The sequence below is a fragment of the Nuphar pumila genome, chromosome 2, assembly GCF_984573655.1.
Source record: "Nuphar pumila chromosome 2, dmNupPumi1.hap1.1, whole genome shotgun sequence".
NCBI classification, from domain to species: domain Eukaryota; kingdom Viridiplantae; phylum Streptophyta; class Magnoliopsida; order Nymphaeales; family Nymphaeaceae; genus Nuphar; species Nuphar pumila.
This window is the reverse complement of record NC_143250.1, coordinates 126,168,665-126,187,285: the sequence shown is the minus strand read 5'-3', so window position 1 is coordinate 126,187,285 and position 18,621 is coordinate 126,168,665. Positions and strand designations below refer to the sequence as shown.

Sequence of the window (18,621 nt, the reverse complement as noted above, 5' to 3'; positions counted from 1 at the left end):
ACATTGCACGACAATAAAGCGTAAAGTATAAGTCATCCAAGCAAAAGTTTCATAAATAGTTAAGCAAAATAATTCAAACATAACCATTCAGATATGTTTACACACAAACATATTCAATATAATCACATAACACAAAATTTGATGCAAGTACAATGCATGTATCAAATCATATACGATGCATGAATCAATGTCAATGCATGAATATATTTTATCTCTTTATAATTTTTGTTGAATGCATGTAAATGATTAATGCCAAGCAACTTAAGTTATCATCTTGATCATGACTCACAGGTACCAGACAGATCAATTCTTGAGGTTCATGGTAATACCCAGTTGTATATTAATCATACATAATTGTATTTTATTATTAACCTGGCACTAAACATGTTTCTCGATCGACATTTAAAAAATACATCACCCTAGGCCAGAACATACGGAGAACACATCACCCAAGTGTCGAGACGAAAAGGGATACCCACAACTTACCGCCACTTTGTCAGTATACCAATACTCAATAGCTGGAGCCAAACATCGCGTCCCCTAGGTAAAGTGGTGAAAAGTTTCCTACAACCGTAGTTGAGGACACAAACCTCAATATAGAGTTCTTAGGGAAAATAATACACATGGTGTCTGGTATTTCACAAGTTTCCTGTGACTTGCAAAAAATCCAAGGATCCTACTACACAAGCAAGGCAACCAGAGACTCAAATACACTATTCAGGCCTCTTTTACCTTTTTAAATTAACGCATGTTCTTCTCTCAAGAACTAATATAGACTCATAGCGTCCAGAGCATGCACCTTACCATGCATTAAATAGTGTATTATTATGTGCTATTGAGTCTCATTAAGTGCCATCAATCATATGCATTACATCACAACATAAATAATACACGTACAAGATTATTACATTCATATGTACAATCACACATCCATCAATAGGTGCACATGTACCTTACTCATAAGCCATAATACAACTTGGTTCACTCTTTTGAACTATATCATGCATTCAAATAAGCATTACCCATTAGATGACAAATAATGCTCACAAGTCACATAATAGGGCCACATGATTCATATGAACATATATACAAAATCACTCATTGATATGCACATAAATCATAGGGTTCAAATCTAAAACTAGGACATTAAAATCACAAGAATTCCAACTAGGAACTATAGGGACTTAATTTTATGAGTCGATATAAATTGTCTCAGTCAAATTACTATAAGGAAAATCTAAAAAGTTAATAATAAATGCATGGATGTGTTAACTAAATATATCCATAAATTTTTTCTCATTTGGATTCAAAGCAGGGAAAAATAATTATTTTATCGAAACTGGTTTTTCTACTCCTGAACTGACTTGACCAGTTCAGTCCCTTCGAAGAAGCATCAATTCAGTAACCTTTACATAATAAGATTTTTTTTATAAAAATTAGTGTAGATAGATAGACATGTCTGGAATAATCTTTCACAGAGTTCAATTCCAAAATTCATCCCAGATGAATTAAAATTCATGGACTACAGCTTGTTTAGGCTCTTAGACAGGCTGTGCTTCAAAAAAAATCAGATTTTGGAGCCAACTTTCATGATTTTTAACTCGCAGACCGTAATGAGTCTATACATCAAATTTTTATTGAAAGTTTTTTAATATGTAAACTAACACATAAAATTTTTAATCATATCTATAAAACAGATTAAGAGAAATAAAATCCATAAGATAGTAAAGTCGGGTACAAAATTTCTGTCGAGATAGAAATTTTGTTTTGGGTTTCGAAGACATATTTCTTTATCGAAAACTCGAATGGAGTCAAATTTTCTCCTGGGATTTCCTCTATGAGTCTGTAACGTTATTCTAAAATTTAAAATTTGTTGACCAAAGCGTTTGAGCAAACGATAAAGTTCTTTAAAAGTGCCTGTGACCGTAAAAACCAGAACAACACGCTTTTCAATTAAACACATAATAAATATCATATTTTTCATAATAAAACACAATAATCATGCATCTAATGATTTTCAATGAATCATAAGCACAACATATACATGTATATCAACATCTAAATATGTTGTAATCACACTCATAAATTAAAGTTCAATGTTTTCAAACATGAAAACATGTTTTTCTCTAAAAATGATTTACAAAAATTAATTTGGGATAACGAACACCTTACAATAGTTTTTAATACATTAAACCATATTAAATTTATGCATGAACATATCTAACATGTTGTAAACATTATATCTAGCACGAATATGAATTTAAACATCAAACTACATAATTATGGCATCGAAAAATTAACTAAATCAAGTTTATTATTATAAATAAATAAAATAATCAAATCTAAGGTTTAAAAATTGATATATACATTAAATCTAACTATAGAAACGTGGTTTCATGCCTGATCAACCTATATCAAATCCTAAACATGTTGAGTAATGAGAAACCTCATACCTTTGATGTGTAAACGAACGCACAAATACTCGAAACACCAAAGAAATTCCGAAAAGAGACCATAGATCTCTTTCTTCCTCCTTACATAGATGTTTTCCAAGGTCGATTTACATACCTCTTATCAATCCACTCACACAAAGCAAAAAAAAATGGGTGTGATCAACTCCTATGGCCGATCACTGAAAAAACTATGAAAAATAATATACCTAAGCCTTCTTAGGGTTGGTCGACCCTCTTTTCCCTTGCTCTCTCTCTCTCTTTCTTTCAACTTTTTATCTCTCTTTCGCCTCTCTTTCTTCGAAAAATGTGAATAGTGTTTTTGGAAGGAGACACAACCTATATATAGTGGGGGGTTGGGTTTCCTACTTGGACCCCAACTACCTCTATCCTAGGTGGCTTCTCTCCTTAGGTTTCCTAATTGGACGCTAACTAAATTTAGACGACTCACCTAGGTTTACTAGTCAAGGCCTAGTCTAGTCTAAGACCCTAATTAATTACTAATTATCTTAATTATGTAAATTATGAATTCTTACATGGACTATGGACTCTATCTAAAAAGGTATGAGATTCACAATAGGATCCACTCCTATGAACCAGCATGATACCCTAGTCTATTAATTAATTAAACATCATTATTTAATTGGTTATTAAAAATTATCATTAAATTTATTTAAATTCAATTTTTAAAATTATCAAAAATTCCAGGCATTACAAATATGATTTTGACCTATAAAATTACCTCTTTAAAGTTTTGACCACAAGAAAAGTTAAAAATGAGGTTTTAAGCTTTCCAACGCAAAATTTTGAAAAATGCCATGTTTGCCCCTTTATCCATGTGCATCAGTTTTCCCAAAATCCCCCTATCCTTATAAATACCCCATTAAATTAAGATCCTATTCTTTAATCTCTTCTTTAAGATCAAAACTTAGTCCTTAATTTGAATTGCTCGAATTTCAACCATAGATCTACCTTTAAATTCTGGATATGTAAAAAATGTATCTAAATCCACCGAGAACTCTATAAATAAGAAGGTTTTCTCTCCATTTTAGAGAGAAAACTGGATTTCAACACTCCTAGAACCCTTATTCTACCGAAAGTGAGCCTAGCCTAGCCGACCCACCTATCCTGCTCGACCAACCAGCTAGCCTAGTGTGCACCTACCTTGGTCCAACCTAGGAGCTCAGATCCCCCATATCTCACACTACCTCTTGGAACCTATGCCCATTAGTGTCGCTCGTGTTCCCGCACTAATTGATCGTAGGAGGGCTACCCATAGCCCGAGCTTAGATTTGGTACCTTGTTTATATATATCATCCATTTCTTTTATTTTTGTAAGTTTAGATTTGTCTAATGTTTGCATATTTGTCATCTTTTGCGTCATTTTCTAGTTTCAGTGTCTTCCACCACCAAACTCATTTTTTTTCAGGATTTTGCACCCAAGGGCTACCGGCAGCTATGTTTGTTGTTGCTGATTTTGGGAGGTTCTCTGTTCATATAGCAAACCTTGACAAGGACGTTATGGCACCTTACCATCATCTCGTGAGAACCATTGCTCCTAATGATTCCCTCTTGTTCGAGAAGCAAAACATGATACTGTATTTTCAGGGTGCAATTTACAGGAAAGATCTGAGTCGTTTTTCTATTGCTTCTGCTTGACCATTTCCTGTTTTAATTTTCCACAAAAAACATGCTCTCATGAAAGGGTAGAGAAGACATTGACCATAAATGAGAGGACTGTTTATGAACTGAAACTAAACTAATTCAGATTCGCATTCATGTACATGTGAAATATACAAGCAACAATAATCTTTGATTTTAAAATGGAAATGGATTTCTTTGTAGCAGTTATGATGCTCATGCAGAAAGTGACATTTAGTCCATCTTTTGTTAGGAAAAACCACGAGCAAGAGACAATCAAAAGAAAACAAAGAACAAGAACGATCAAACAAAACACAAGAAGAACACAGATTTACGTGGAAAAACCTCTCCTCAAATCCGAGAGAGAGTAAAAAACCACGGCCGCCCAGAGAGAAATATTATTACTCTTAACAGACAGTTACAAGCTCAGGAAAGAAAAGCGAGAATATAAACAAGGCAAGGGTGACAACCCTAACCCTAACCAAATCAGGTCGGATCCACTGAAAACCGGGTCCCAAACATAAGCCCCAGAAAAAATTTCTTCTTGGGGGGGCGTTGCCCCCCTATAACCCCCCGCCAGGGGCGGCCCCCCCTGACCCCCGCCCGCTGACCGTGCAGCGGGACCCGCGCCGGGGAGAGCCCCCGGACCCCCCTTCTTGCAAGGGCAAAAACAGTGAATCAGGCTCCACAACTCATCATCTTTTTCTTGTCACCTTGAGAAGGTTGTTTCCTGAAAGTCTATGCTAAATTGAGTTTCAGATAATCCTCATCATTGCCTATCAGAATGAACATTTTAAATCTCTGAAACGAACTGGGGCCAAGGCCTCAGATGCCATTTAGTGATGAAACCTGGAGGCTGGTCTCAAATCCATTAATGACACACTGATAATTGAGTGACTAGACCTGCTCCAGATCACTTTCAAGCACATGTATGGGCTGGAATTAAGTGAAAGATGACTCCTAAGAGGCTTTTATGGACGACTGGCCAAGGCCGTATCTAGCAGAATCTTTGAACTTTTTTTCAGCTGTTGATGCTGGCACTAGATTTAGAAGAAATTATCACATGATAATTTTTTCAGTGGTGTTCTGATAAACATATAAGATGACGAAGGTCAATCAATATTACAAGCTTCAGTTTGCTGCCATTGTAACTGGCAGTCTGATTCTCCTAGAGTTTATTGTTTTTTGCTAGGTCCGTTTAGAATGGACATCTTGGCAAAAATTCGAAGAAAACAAACTTTCCCACATTTATGACACTATAATATCTGTTGTTTTACCTGCAATTTGGTGTGAACATTATTTTTCGTTAGTGAGAATGTTATTGCATCAAATAGCAACTCATCATGATTCTTTTGTTTGTCTCATGCCTGGGCTCTAATCCCCTTAGTCTTTGAGATTGGTTCACTTGAATTTCTTCTTATCCACCATGGCCATAGTAAACCCTAGTATCTGGCTGGTTTATGTTCCCTTAATCACTTTGAGAATAATTAGTATCCTGTGCTTTTATCATTTAAACTGCTCTCACTCCATTACCATATCAAGCCCTCTTATTTGATAGGTTTCTGTTTCAGGGAGGAATTATCCGTCAAGTACTTTATTATCTACTCAAAAACGAGCAAGATGTCCACTTTGTTTTTGGGACTGCTCATGGGAATGGGATTGATAGAGCTGGTCAGGGAATGGCTTCCTTCAATTTTTGCTTTAATATTGCAGGAGATACCCTTCCATCAAATCGCCTTTTTGATGTGATTGTGAGTCACTGTATCCCCGTGATACATTAGCGATGATATTGAACTCCCATTGAAGGACATCCTTGATTACTCTGAATTTTGTATTTTTATACGTGCATCTGATGCTGTCAAGCCTGGGTTTATACTGAATTTACTCGGGGGAATTGAGCCAGAAGAATGGACCAAGATGTGGAAAAAGGTGAAGGAAGTAGCACACCACTTTGAGTATCAGTTCCCATCACAACCCGGAGATGCAGTTCAAATGATATGGGGGGCAGTTGGTCGGAAAATTCATGTCCGATTGAAGTATCACAAGTGTAAAGGATTTGAACCATGAATAAACGGAATAAAATTATGACAGCAGTCCCCTGAAGATTTTGGAGCTTATTCACATTAATTTTTTCTTTTTTTTCGATTTTAAGGGAGTGAGTTTACAGTTCTTTTGATCATTGACTGATACAATATGTACTATTCCTTGGTGATTTAGTCTGAATAATACACATTGGGGAATTTAGACCACTGATCTTCAACACCTGTGCTCAAGAACTCTTGGATGATGAAACTTTTTTTTGCCATCATTGTTACAATAGTTTTAAAATAATGCCCAATCACCAATTTTAATCTTCCTGATCTCATGCAACAGGAAATTTCTGACTTTTGCAATGGAATGCCCGGGCATCCATCCAATGCATTCTTTTCGATGGGTACACAGATCAACACAATCTCATGGAAACTTCAGTACAAACATCCTGCAACTACTTGAAGTGTACGGCCGCTTTCTCGCTTGGAACTACGAGGGGGCAAACTCCCATCAGAGTGCCGACAGGCAGGCAAATAAAAGACATCTGCCCCAGGAGTACAAAGAACACTGCTTTGTTCTGGTGCCTAAGATTATGCAGTATTTTAAGGAAAATTTTCAGAAAATTCTAATCGGGGTGGGAATTTGAAAGTTGGAACAGGGCCTATTCTATGAACAAAATCTCAGTGGATGCCTATCTAAATCTTCATTCCTGGTTTTGCCTAATGAACCAAAATCTTCCCTGTTCTTGAACAAGTGTCCCATACCGAACCACAAAACTAAGTTTAATCTATCTTTTGAATCCTTTATCCACGTCATTTGCATAAACTTTTCATTGATTTGTGAACCAATAGGACAGAAATATGAATGATAAACAACCATGGAACAGAGTAGACTATAAGAAATCGCTTTTTTTCGTCGGACATAACGATTGGATGTTTCCTTGAAGCAGTTAAAACTGAAACCAGCTGAATAAGAGCCTGTACTAATTAACCAAAATTAAAGAATAATTTGATGCGAGTATTTTATCAATAGCCCAAGAATTTGAATGTGGTAAGCAACAGTTTAAACTTGCCAATGCAAACAGAATTTTTCTTTCCTTTGAGAACACCAGCTCAATGTGGTAAATTTTCTGTGTGATTGGAGGCAAGCATCATCACTGAATTCTTTCCAGTCATTTACTTGGATTCATCAGCAATGGTGGCTGAACATAGGAATTTGTAGTTCATCCTATAACATTTCTGTACATATATCTCTATAAGAAACCTGTAAAATAAATAAAATTAGACAATACAGCCAATTCAACAAAGAAAAAGCTTCTACCATCTGGTTGAGAAACAACTGTGATTCTCCATGTAGGAGACAAAAATGCTTCTCTGCTTTGTGTAAGATAACTTCTGTTTTGCTGTTTTCTGCCTACAGTTTGGTGGGAACTACCAAAAAGATCAGCACCGGTTGTGAATGGGATCAGACCCTCTTCGAACTCTTCGTTTGCTCGATTGGTTAGGATCAAATGCCAAAGGAGCATGTCCTGGTTTCTTTTTGTTGTACACGGTGTTGACATTAACCTTTCCAGCTTGCAACTTCCTCGCCGTCGGTACTACCTCTTTGCTCAGTCTAAGAGCAAGTTTTCTGCTTGTCAGACCATATGTATGTCCTAGTTGAAGACTAAAGAACCCAAGGCAGATAAGGAAGATGAGCAGCTTGTTAGTAGAGGAAATCATTGTTTCCGTGCCAGAGAAATCCACCTATACTAGACTGATGAGCTTACACGCAGCCTTCACCAATTGTGAATTCCTTCATCTCAGCAAGCCTTGTCCTGTAGATTTAAGCTTCTTGTCTCAGTTGCATTTGGTTCAAAGGCATAAAGCATAGAAGCTCAAAAGAGCCTAGAGAATGTTAGATTCACCCAGCAATCATCAGCCTGCAATTTAAGCAAATCCTGAGGCTCTCTTTTAGAAACGGTCTGACACACGTGAATAAAGAAATCGGAACACCATCCTTGAGAAGCCAAGTATCTTTAGACTGATTCTCCTATCATTTGTGTTTCTTTAGTACCCCACACATCATCTCCTTTCATTTTTATTTCTTTAAAATACTATATACGTTACCTAACAAAAACTGTCACCTTCTTCTGGGGGAATGTCGTGGGCCAGCCGTGTCACCTCTTTATGCTTGCATGCACCCTTTACGTGCGTGCCGTTCCGTGTTTCTTGTTCAGCTTAGGCTGGGAATTAACAGGGTTGGCCTGCATTCTGCTTACCAAAATACAACTGGGCTGGGGGACTCTTTTTTACAGAAAAGAAAAAGAACCAGCAGGCTTAGTTATAAAGAGTGCACCAACAAAATTAAAGTGACGTTCTTTTATCCAAATATCTTTCAAAAATGCACTCACTTACATATACAACTAATATCACGGTACTGTTTTCTTGTAACTCTATTCTCTAAAAGTATATATACAAATATCAAGAGAACTTGTTTCAGATTTGCTGCAGGTATTTTTGCTATAGCTTGCAGGTTGTGTACAATTTCAGAACATGAAGTGAGCCACTTTGGAATGCTCCTATCATGGAAGTACAATTTTCGTCTCATTAAAAGAATGAAAAAGAAAAATTAAAAGAATAAAACGAAGCATGGTTGCTACCTAGGTGATTTTAGAATAACAGAAGAAGACCAATAAAGATTCTCAAAGTCTTGGTAAGGGAGAGGATAATGACCATCAACAATTCATCTCCATTTCCTAGGGAGCGCTACTTTTGTCATTTTGAACAGGTTAAGGGAGACACCATATACATTCACTTTTGTTTTGATATGGGGTCTTTTGAGTTCTTGACCGAGTGTTGGGCTGCTGTTGAATGGGTCATCCGTCCATCCAATGGCAAAATCCGGGCGTAGGTTTTGATAGCTTGCTACTATTGCAAGGAACCCGAAAGTGTGTAGGGGAAACCAGCACACGTTGCTTTATGCCAGATTTGATTCTCTCTCTTACTTTAGTATTCTGCTTTGATCTTAGTAGCTCTTAAATCAATGCACACAAAAAAAGAAAAAAAAAAAGACAGCAATCCTTAGTTTCTGGTGCTGAATGGGTTTTCTTTATGCTTTTCTTTATTTATTCATTCTTGTGTTCGCTTTCTTTTCTTCCTTTCTCTTTCGCCAATTGGATTTTTTCTCGGTCTAATTCCATGCTGTTCAAACAAAACCTCCTACAAGCTTCCCCACGTCAGCAATCACAAATCCTCATCATCCTTTTCTCGAATATCTAGAACTCCCCTTTGTTTCCTTTAATTCCTTTCTCTCTCTTTCATTTTTTTTTTTGCTGGGTAATATCACATGGAATCACATTCTTTAAAGCACAAAACTTTATCAAAATTTATACTATGACCTCCATTTCTCTCAATTCTTGGTGAAACTATGAAAATGCGTGGTCATTGGAAGACCGTATGGTTTCAAAATCCCAGATGTGGCAGCGGTGCTTTACATAATAGAGATCCCACGCCAACATTGCTTTTTCGTTAGGATGCAGACCACAAGACATGTTTATGAGCGCGTAGGCATGAAAATGGATTGACACAATAGATTCGAGAAAGAGATTGAGCACATAATTCTAAGATTCATACAGATCCATCTCTAATCATCAAAGGACTTTTATGAGAAAACTCTTGTACTGAGGGGGCTTAATTTGAACGAAACAGCTGAATGGAGGTCAGTCACACTGTTGCAACCAAGGGAACTCAAATTCGACTCCCAGAGGGTTATCCCCAGTTTCACCATCGAAACAAAGTCATGTAGATGTGATGAATTTGGATCACATATCCAAGCGACTGATGTGGTGTGGGAAGGCGCTGATGTGGTATGGGCTCCACTCTCAGATCCTAGGTAATCAAAGTATTTTTTGACAGAGAAAGCTGGCTTAGGCAGACCCCTACCAATTATACAACTATACCATTGGGATTGGACCTTGCAACGTCCCAACACAAGGTGACGTGCACTAACTGCTCCTGCCAGACAAGCGGAGCCCCCGGCGGTCCTAGGTAATCAAAATTGGTGTACCGCATATCCTCATTTTTTCAAGATCTGAGTAGAGATGGCAATGGACTGGGGCGGGGGACAAGGTCTCCACCCCGCCCTGTCTCAAAATCCGAACCTCAATCCCCGCACGGGGATGGATTTTAACCCCCACCCCCACCTCCATCCCCGTTTCATGTCCTCCATCCCCGGTCCAAACGGGGGCGAGGCGAGGCGGGGTGGGGCCCCGTTTCCCCTCGGTCTATTGTCATCCCTTAGAAGTATTGGGGATGGAGCGGGGCGGGGGCAAGGCGGGGATCGGGACGGGGACGGGGTGGGGCGGGGGAAAGCGTAAGTCCATCCCCACATGGGGATGGATTTTAACCTTCATCCCCGCCTCCATCCCCATTTCATGCCCTTCATCCTCGGTCCAAACAGGGTGGGGTGGGGCTCCGCTTTCCCCCGGTCCACCGCCATCCCTAGATCTGAGATACATGACACAATGTATGACACACAATGAAACCTCCAGACATACTAAATAAACCATGTTAAACACGTATGTATGGTAGATGCCAATCTAACATGCCTTGCCCATTGATGTGATGCAAAAAGGAGACCCTTTTTTTATGGAAAATGCGTGTATACGGCAAAAATGACGTGTTCTTCGGAATGTCCTACAATTTTTGAAATCCGCTCAATGTCCAAATTCGTAAATTTTTTGTTTTAAAGGAATCTTTTTACTTTTTGCAAAAGCAAGCTTTCTCAAGTTCATGCGATGTATCGGCACACTCTTCGAGTATCGCAAATTCTCACTAAAAAATAGATTTACACAATTTTTTTGCGAACTTCACGATGTTGATATGACCAAACTTGTGAACTTCCTGTAACTGAAATATGTCGTAACTTTGCAAATATTTATGACATATTGTACAAAGTTTGCATGACCAAATCTGTAAACTTTCTGTAACTGAAACCTCTTGAAACTTTCCAAATTAACTTCGCATAAATAGTATGAAGTTCACATTACCAAATATGTGAACTTTCTGTAACTAAAACCTAGAAACATCGCAATTTTTTGCTTTAAAATGACTATTTTACCTTTCGCACAAACAAATTTTCTTCAAATATGTGAAAATATGAATTTTCTCCCAAATATGCAAATATATGAATTTTTCAAAAAATATGTGAATTTTCTATATATGCAAAATTTCTTCAAAATGTGTAAATTTCCTCCCAAATATATGAAAATATGATTTTTCTCCTAAATGTGAGAATTTCCTCCCAAACATGTGAAAATATGAACTTTCTCTCAAATATGTGAATTTCTTCCTAAATATGCAACTTCCTCGTAAATATGTGATTTTGCTCCTGAGTTTCATGTGATACATACGCTCCCTAAGTCTCGCAACCGTTCACTAAAAATTGTATTTGCACAATGTTTCCACAAAAATCTCAATTTTCACATAAACTATATCAATGCATTCACATACGAGGAGTTAACCTTATCAATTGGACCACATTCACACATCAAAATGTGAAACTTGGTCAAATATTTGCGAATGTTCATCTTTGGGACTTGAAAGATTCACATGAAAATAACATGTTCATACAATAATTCATTCAAAAATGAACATGCTCATACATATATTCATTATATTCATTCAAAAATAAATATACTTATATAATCATATATTAATTTCATTCATTTAAAAATGAACTTGTGCATTTGCAGGGTTTGATATGAGGTCTTCAACTCAACACCTTAACAGCTACTCCACCGGGGCTGCCCACGGTAATAATAGATGAACATAATTATCATCTAGTTTTTGTTGTTGAAATTGAAGATGGTCCTAAGAAGACCTGCTTTTTGCATGAAATTGTTGCTTTCAAGATTTGAACTTGACATTTCAATGAAAGACACCCTACAATCATTCATTCATTGAAAAATTGGACCACGTGTGCATACATATATATTCATTCGTCGTTCAAAAATGAATTTACTAATATATATATATTCATTTCATTCATTCAAAAATGAGTCTGATACAAATATTCACATTATAGAGCAATAGACTTGGAGGTTGCATCATAGCAATGAGAACTTTAGTACAAACTTCATGAAAATCATCATCAACTAGCTCAGATTTTAACGTTTACAAAGGCAAAGGGATGGAATGTTGCGCATGCTCACTGTCATTGCCAATGAGATGAATATATTTGTTCTTGCATAAACTTTTTGTGCAATTGAAAGATGTGTAACCTGAATTCTGAAGTGCTTGAGCTTGATAGACTACATCGCACAAGGTCATTAATTGATGAAATAGGAAAAAGATCAACATCAAGGAGTTCAATCTTTGGCTTCTTAATGTCATTTGGATTATTGTTTTTGTCCACAAACCCTCTCTTCTCCCGAACAAATGATTGAAACGAAATTGTTTCTTCTGCAATATGATTCTTAAGCCTACAAATCCTACAATTTGACTTTGTACATGCACTTGCCCCTCCAATGACCCATCATTCACCTCCTCGACATCCTTATGCACACTCTCTACAACTGGGGTCTTTTCTTTCGGGTGAAGGCCATCAACATCATTCACCACCTCAAAAGGTTGGGGACCACAAACAAAACCCTAAAATGCAAAAAAAAATCTTAAAATGTAAATCATCATTTTTAAAATATCAAAGTGTCGCATTTAATACTAATACATACATTTACAAACTAACTTCACATATATAGTATGAAATTTGTATAACCAAATCTGTAAACCTTTTGAAAATGAAACATATCGAAACTTCATAAATATTCTACTAAATTAGCATATATAGCACAAAGTTTACATAGAACCATACAGATCGTCTTTCAAGTGTCTATTTCTAGTAATCAATCATGTAGAAGACATTTATGGGGTTGGAATTGAGAAAAAAACACCTGAAATCTAATAGTATGTTTTATTTAGCACCGTTCTCATTTAGCATGAATATATATATATATATATATATATATATATATATATATATATATATATATATACATATATATTGTTTCCACCCTCAACAATTGAAACAGAACAGTCCATAATTACCCGATTCCCCCAGCTCTTCAAGATCAAGCAAACAAAATCTTTATCACCATCACAATGACTACGTGAAGTCAAATTTTTCCTTTCCATGTGGAAAATTATTTACACTGGATAAGTTCACCAATAATATAATTGAGACAACACATTCCCTATGACAACAGAGCCTCGTTCCCCACACCCCTCTGAGGAATGTTTTGCATCCACCCACTCACAGAAGCAACTACATATTTGTCCCTTGTAACAGGAAAAGAAATTAACATTACATGTGCCTCACTGGACCACCACGTTTTCCCTGCTATTGGAAAGGCTCGCGGGCAGCCAGTGCAGCAGCTGGTGCTACTGTGAATTGCAGGCCTCTTGCTCGTCCAGACTGTAACACAAACGCGAGCTCCATGGCTGCCAGTGCAGCAGCTTCCTGTAACAATAAAAAGAAATCAGTATGCACAAAGGCATCAAGAGAACTTGCACAATGCTAGCACAACAGTTGGAACCATTGCTCAAGCAGATTATCGTGCAAAGGGCTTCAAGAGTGCCAAGTGCAGTAGAAAGCATAATAAAAGAGTTCTGTTTGAAGCTATGCTAGCAACATGATCCAACATAAACTGAATGTCTTCCGCCCCCTCTTTCATCTAATTGATGAAAATCAAGATCAAAGAAATATGATCTTTTGGTATCCAATGTGTTATATATACCGCTGCTACCATGAGAAAACAGAAATTTTTAACCAAAACCAAGACACTATTTCTTGTTTGTTCTCAACAATAACAATACAAAAGCCATTTCATTTCAGCAGATTCTGCTTTTCAGATTCCAGAAAGATAAGTAATCTTGTTTTCTTACAGTAAACGAAAATAATCTGCAATTAGCTATTGGGCTGCTTCTGTAGGATGCCAGCAGAATAAGAGTATACATCTCTTATAACATTTTAAAAAACAGAAACACCTGAAACTAGTTTCAAATTTTCCATCATCAAAATTTTACCTGCTCTTTCTAGTTATAACTAAAAAGTGCAAAGAGAAACCAAAACATAACGAAAGAACACTGGGACTAGCAGACACCATTAGAAACTATGAACATGCACTTGGAACAATCTCCAATTTAATGAAAAAGGAAATTATCAAAAATGCACCTAAAATTTTGGCATTAATCACAAATGCACCTAGGTTTTGGAAAATTTTAAAAAGGCACCTAAAATTCTGCACCATTAATAAAAAAAAAACTTTCATCTATTTAACCTAGGTTATCACTAACCCAAGTTAAAAGTGTTAATTTACTAGTTAACCCCAAAGTTACCGGAAGCTTCTTAGATAGGTGGCCCGGAAACTCTATTCAGAAGGGCGATGCTCCTCACTTCCGAAACTTGATGAGAATCTCGATTCTCTCACACTTCTCCTATGTTTTCCACACGCTTTGTCTATTCCTTATATATTTTCTCACTTTACTTTTCATGTTTTTTGTGTTTCTTCTCATGCTTCTCACTCACTTCCATATGCTTTCTCTAAATTGGCTGTCATCACTTTTAGATTTTGTTAAAAATTTAATTCTTACACTAAAAAATCATAAAATTTAAGAATAGTCACTTTTATTTTAGTTTTTATTTGAGTTTAATTTTTATTCTCATTCAATTCTTACATTGTTTTTTTTATTCCTTGCTCTCCGCTTCCTATATAATTTAAAATGAATCGCTTCTCGCTTCTTCTTCCTAGTTTTTAAAGTTCCTTACCTCTTTTTAGGCGTATTTTTTAAAATATGATGTTTGAGGGTAAAATGGTAATTTTACATCACATGTATCAACAAACTTGATGGTAGTAAACTTCTTGGCGTTTTTAATTAACTATGATATTATTTTAAGTGTGCTTTTAAAATTTGCCAAAACTTAGTAAATTGTGATGACATTCATGATGTGCATGAGAGTTTATGTAACAGGGATTCGGCTTGCAGGGTGCCGCACCCGCGTCGACCCGACTCGACGCGGGTGCAGGTGCGGTCAACCTGACTCGGGGTGCGTTAACCGCACCCAGGGTCATTTCGGTCCATTTTTTTAGATTTTTTTTTTTTTTTGCCCTATGAAAAGGGAGGGGGTGTGGTGCAGCAGCTGGAGTGTTGGGGTAACCAACCCCCACTCCCCACAACCCCCATCTCCCTTATGTTTCGCCCCTCTGTTACGCACTCTTCTAAACCCCCCATCCTCTTCCTCTCTCACTCGTTATCTTCCTTCCCCTACTTCTCTCCCTCTCGTTTTCCTTTCTTTCTCGCACCATTTGGTGAAAAGGCACACGGATCACACGAGCACGATGGCGAGGGGACTCCTTTGGATTTACGGTAGCCGAAAGAGGGAATCCGTGATTCACAGGTAGGGTTTACTACGATTGTTGTGGGTGTATTTTGTTTCAAGTTTGCAATGGGTTGTAACACACCCCAAATATAAAGGATTTTGAAAGAAAAAAAGAAGGGTTTTAATGGCTGCCGAAAACCCCAAATCGGCAGATTTAGGGGTTTCGGTTGTTTTGAACCCCAAATCAAAAGAGGAGTTTTAAGGGCTGTTGTAAACCCCAAATCGGTAGATTTGGGGATTTCGGCTGCTATGGACCCAAAAAAAAAACTCGAAGATTGAAATCACGGACTGAGTACTGGCAACAAAACCGTTTTTTTTCTTGTATGAAATTCATGAATAGAAATCTGCGATTTAGTTATCCTAAATTAAAATTGAAAAAATGTTTGCGATTTGCCTCAACTAATTGGTGTTCTCTGTTGTATCTCAAAGTATAGTTGTGTATGACTGTGGGTTTGCATTTTTATCCATGGTCGAAAATCTGTTTGCAACACCTGCATTACAACAAAGGATATGTTTTATTAGTTGTTCTCACTTGCTTAGTTCTTATCCCATCACAACTGTGTAATGAATGGTGTTGTACATTTGGATGCAAGTAGGAGTTATATTGGTCGAGATAGTATGCGATTTTATGCTACTTAAAATGTGATGAACATGAAATGTCAAGGAGCTATCTTTTTAAGTATTAAAACATATGTTGTGATTTGCAATATAGATTCTAACTTATCACACCCTTAATTATTAGAAGAGAAATCTATGCGTGTTTATGGATATTCTATAACATAGGGAATTTGTAGGTATTTTTGGCACACGTGGGTCTAGGGGTGTTGCATATTTAATCCCTGTACAACTTATTTTCTTAGATACACTATGGTATTGTGCTATGCTTTACTGGATATTGGTTTTTCCAGATGATTATACCGTGATGGTAACATTCACACCAGAAATCGTGAAATATGTTGTTTGTTCATGTACATTTTTTTTTATAGAAAACTATAGTTCTAATTGAATTTGAACATATTGAGTAGTGGATTTTATATATATATATATATATATATATTTTTACATTTTTGCCCCTGCCGCACCCCCGCAACTGGGTTTTTTGGAAGTGCTGAATCCCCGCACCCGCACCTATGTAACATAGATGAGGACACTCATGATGCACACGGGAATGTAAACGAAGGTCTTGATAATATAGACCAATCTCGTAATGAAATTCAAACCTATACTCAACATGTCGAATACAATCCTCCATGTGCTTTAGAAAGATATTCTCAAAACTAAAACATAGATTCCTCTAATATTAGAAGATTCATGAAAATTTCAAAGACTCCTAGTAGATTTATATTCTATGATTCTTTTGAACCCAAATATAAAACATGTCTAATGGTCATACACTAGTATGTAGAACCATTCTCTTATAATGAAGCTAAAAAACACTAAGAATAGATTAGTACAATGAATAATGAATTAGAAGCTTTAGAAACGGCAAAAACTTGAGAAATTTAAACATTACCCAAATAAAAAAAAACTATAGAATACAAATGGGTTTATAAGATTAAAACCAAAATTGACGGAACATTAGAAAGATATAAAGTCAAACTAGTAGTCATGAATATGAAATAGACTATGATGAAACCTTTGCTCTGGTTGCTCGAATAACCACTGTCAGAACCTTTATTTATATAGTACAACAACAACAACTACGCCTTCATCCCAAAACAATTGGGGTCAGCGATATGAACCAAAAAAGAAATTCATTTTGGGTCTTCCACATGAATCCTTTTCCTCCAATCATTTCTATCCAACGCCATGTCCTCGGTGAGGTTCAAAGCATTCATATCCTTTCCTATCATCTCCATCCAAGTCTTCCTAAGCCTACCCCGACCTCTTTTAACTAATATATTTTCCCATTTCTCCAACCTTCTAACTGGAGCATCATTAGGCCTTCGCCGAATATGTCCAAACCACCGTAAACGATTCTCTCGCATCTTATTTTCAATGGGTGCAACACCTACCTTCTTACGTATCTCTTTGTTCCGAATCTTATCTTTTATTGTATTTCCACACATCCATCTAAGCATCCGCATCTCAGCTACACTCATTTTTTGAATATGATGTCTCTTGGCAGCCCAACATTCCGTACCATATAGTAAAGGGGGTCTAATAGTCGTCCTATAAAACTTTCCCTTCAACCGCAATGGCATTCTACGATCGCACAGCACTCCAGTAGCACTTTTCCATTTCATCCACCCAACCTTTATCCTATGATTTACATCTCCATCAATTTCTCCATACTTTTGAATGATGGATCCCAAATATTTGAAATAATCATTCACCGGTATATCTTGCTCACCAAGCTTCACTACACTCCCATCACTACTTCGTTGCTTACTAAACCGACATTCCATATATTCAGTCTTACTCTTACTCAACTTAAAACCTCTAGCTTCCAATGTCTGTCTCCATAATTCTAACTTAGCATTAACCCCAGCTCTAGACTCATCAATCAAAACAATATCATCAGCAAACAACATACACCACGGTACATTTTCTTGAATTGATCTCGTAAGCTCATCCATCACTATCGCAAATAGGAAAGGGCTTAAAGCAGATCCTTGATGTAACCCAACCTTTATTTATATAGTATCAATCAAAAATAGCTCATCTTCCAAATGGATGTAAAAAATGCATTTTTGAACGGTAACCTCAATGAGGAAGTTTACATGGAACCCCACCAGGATTAGGATTAGAATATGAAAAAAAAATCGGTTACGAAAAACTTTGTATGGTCTAAAACAAGCCCCTAAGGCTTGGTATGATCAATTCAATAGTGTGATAACAAAACTTGGTTTTAAATTTTATTATACTGACACTACATTGTTTGTTAAGTCGTCTAATGCAGGAATGGTGATATTACTTCTCTATGTGGATGATATGATTATTATAGAAGGTGATAACGAGATAGTTAGTCATATCAAAGACATGCTCGAAGCTAACTTTGATGTGATAGATCTTGACTTTTTACGATACTTTCTTAGAATATAAGTTGCTTAATCACCTCGTGGTTATTTGTTGCCTCAGA

At 36.8% G+C, this 18,621-nt stretch overlaps 1 protein-coding gene across 2 annotated transcripts in view; it reads right to left on the bottom strand.

The window, feature by feature from the left end:
• Positions 1 to 13,273: 13,273 nt before the first annotated feature.
• The window catches only part of LOC149847035 (uncharacterized), a 37,481-nt gene continuing 32,133 nt past the window's right edge, over positions 13,274 to 18,621 (bottom strand). For both annotated transcript variants that reach the window (XM_089996758.1, XM_089996756.1), the window contains exon 8: positions 13,274 to 13,619. In XM_089996758.1, coding sequence (XP_089852884.1) covers positions 13,500 to 13,619 — 120 coding nt within the window. In that variant the 3' untranslated portion in view covers positions 13,274 to 13,499. The remainder of the gene's footprint in view (positions 13,620 to 18,621) is intronic.